The following is a 2,314-nucleotide window of genomic DNA, read 5'->3' on the forward strand; positions in this document are numbered from 1 at the left end:
CCCAGCCACCGATGCCCGCCCGCTCGCCCGCTCGCCTCCAGCCGTGCCTTCCGGGCAGCCAGGGCTCGGCCCAGCGCGAAGCTGACCGTGGCCTCCCTTTGCTGGCTGGCGGGTGGCTGCCTGGCTCGCTGTCTGGCCTGGCGTGCCTCTCTGGCTTTCTTCGGAGCCCTGCAAATTTCGAAATTTGAATTCACCGCGTTCGACCTGCGAGCGACCCTTTTGAAATGGGGGCAACCCTCGACCTGGAATTTCAAGTGCGAATACAAGCCAGGCCCAGGTCCACTTCAACGCCGCCTGGGCACTACGGAATCTAAAATGGCCGTCCGAGCTGGCGAAACTAGCGCGAGGCGAAAAATTCCCAGGCTCTCTCCCAGCTCGGCCGTGGCCGTGGCCTCGCTTCCGTGTCCCGGGGGTTTGCCCAGCCCTTTGCCGAACGGCCTCGGCCTCGAGCGCGCCGCTGAGCTCCAGGCGCGCCCCGCACGCAGATGCTTGGCTGCGGTTGCCCGATCCGCTGTCGGCCTCGCATGCCATCTCGACTGCCGCCGTGGCTGTGGCCCGAGGCTGGTGGTAGCCCCATTGCGTCGACCAGCTCAGCAGTCGACCTCGGACTCGGCCAGCTTCAGCGGCGTGCTCCCTGCTACGGCGAGCCTGTGGTCTTCCTCGGACTGCGCAAAGCTTCGGGAGCGGCAACACTGGCACACGTGCGCACGCGGGCCCACCGATACAGGCTCGTTCGGTCGTCGCACACGGCCGCTGGTGGCAGGCGGCCCAAGACAGGCAGTAGTGGGGTATGGGGGATTTCGGCCCGGTTCCGACGCACGGCTGGGGCTAACCCTATCACAACGACGCGGGCCTCCTCAACTCGCCAGACGGTCGACGACGGCCTTGACGCCCGAGGCTGGTGGATGGCCGGCGTTCGACGGCGAGGCAGACGACGCAGCGCCGGCGGCGGCTCCCGCCGAGGCCCGGTCCGCCGCTGCTCCGCCCTCTTCGCCGTCGTCGCTCCAGCTCTCGAGCTCCTCCTCCTCGAGCACCGGGTGGTAGCGGTACTCGGATCTCCCGGATCCGGCGCCGCCACGAGACGCGCCCGACGACGCCTTGGACAGCGGCAGGTTCCGGTAGGTGCCGTGACGCAGGTGCAGCGCGTACGAGTAGAGGACGAGGGCAAAGTAGATCTGCAGTGGGCGACCGCAATCGCAATCGCAATCGCAACGGCAATCCGGGGCAGGCACGAGGTCCAGAGGAGTGCGGCGGGGAACCGCGGTCAGCGAAGGCCCGGACTCAGCCACCACGACGGACGGCACGGCCCGACCCTCGGGGTGCTCACCTTTACCAGCCAGCCGAACGCCAGCACGGCGGATGCGAAGCCGCGCTCCTCTGCCCAGATGGCCTCTGCGCTGGCCTTGCGCGCGTCGCCGGTGAGCTTGTCGTGGTGGAGCTTGGCAATCTCCTCGGGCGTCGTGTACTGGCTCTCGATGCTCTCGATGAGGTCCATCAGCCCGGTCTGGTGGTCCGACTGCTGCGTGGTCGGCGTTCCATCGTGGGCGGTGAAGAGGTACCAGTTGAAGGCGAAGAGGAGCGTCCAGAAGCTCGAGATGAGGTGGTCGAGGGTGAAGAGGTGGGCATAGGTGAGCACCTGCTGCGGGTTCTCGTCCGAGATGCCCTTGAGCCCCCACAGAAAGACGACAATCGTGGCGATCGAGTAGACGTAGAGGCCGACCTGGGTCAGCGTGCCGCCCTGGAAGACGGCGATGATGCCGTAGACGCCGGCGATCTTGTTGAAGAGGGCAAACAGCGTGAGGATCTGCGCGCCAATCTTGAGGTCCATGAAGCCCAGGAAGGTGGTGATGGCATGGTGGAACGACGGCAGGCTGGGCAGCCGCAGGTAGAGGCGCGACATGCTGGGCGGTCGGCGGCGAGCCAGGGCTTAGGGTGACGAGAAGCGGCCAGTGCCGAAGGTCGTCGTGGCCGGAGCTGCCGAAGCACAGCTAGAATCGAGGGCGGGCCGTGGGTCTTGCTCGAGAAGGCAGGTAGGTTCGGAGGCCGCGCGGCTGCTTTCGAAACGACGAGCTGAGGTGGCCAGGTGACCAGGTGACCAGGTGCTGCGACTGCTGGTGCTGGTGTCGGTGCTGGTGTTGGTGTTGGTCTCGGTGACGGGTCGGTCCGATACGGCACGGCGCGCCAGAGTAGTGTTGGGGTGCTGGACTGTGCTCCTCTGGCGGGCGGTCGTGGCGGTTTGCGAAGATGCACGGACGGGCTCGGCGCCGGGGCCGGAACCGACCCACCGCCAGCCAGCCAGGCAGGCAGGGGGCGC

At 67.3% G+C, this 2,314-nt stretch overlaps 1 protein-coding gene across 1 annotated transcript; it reads right to left on the reverse strand.

Moving 5' to 3' along the window:
• Positions 1-857: 857 nt before the first annotated feature.
• PFL1_04480 (uncharacterized protein) lies at positions 858-1,900 on the reverse strand (the record flags this gene model as incomplete). The annotated part of the gene is made up of 2 exons (XM_007882004.1): positions 858-1,175; positions 1,328-1,900. The coding sequence occupies 2 exons, from the start codon at positions 1,898-1,900 to the stop codon at positions 858-860; spliced, it is 891 nt and encodes a 296-aa protein (XP_007880195.1).
• Positions 1,901-2,314: the final 414 nt, after the last annotated feature.

The sequence above is a fragment of the Pseudozyma flocculosa genome (assembly GCF_000417875.1).
Source record: "Pseudozyma flocculosa PF-1 unplaced genomic scaffold scaffold00014, whole genome shotgun sequence".
Lineage (NCBI taxonomy): Eukaryota > Fungi > Basidiomycota > Ustilaginomycetes > Ustilaginales > Ustilaginaceae > Pseudozyma > Pseudozyma flocculosa.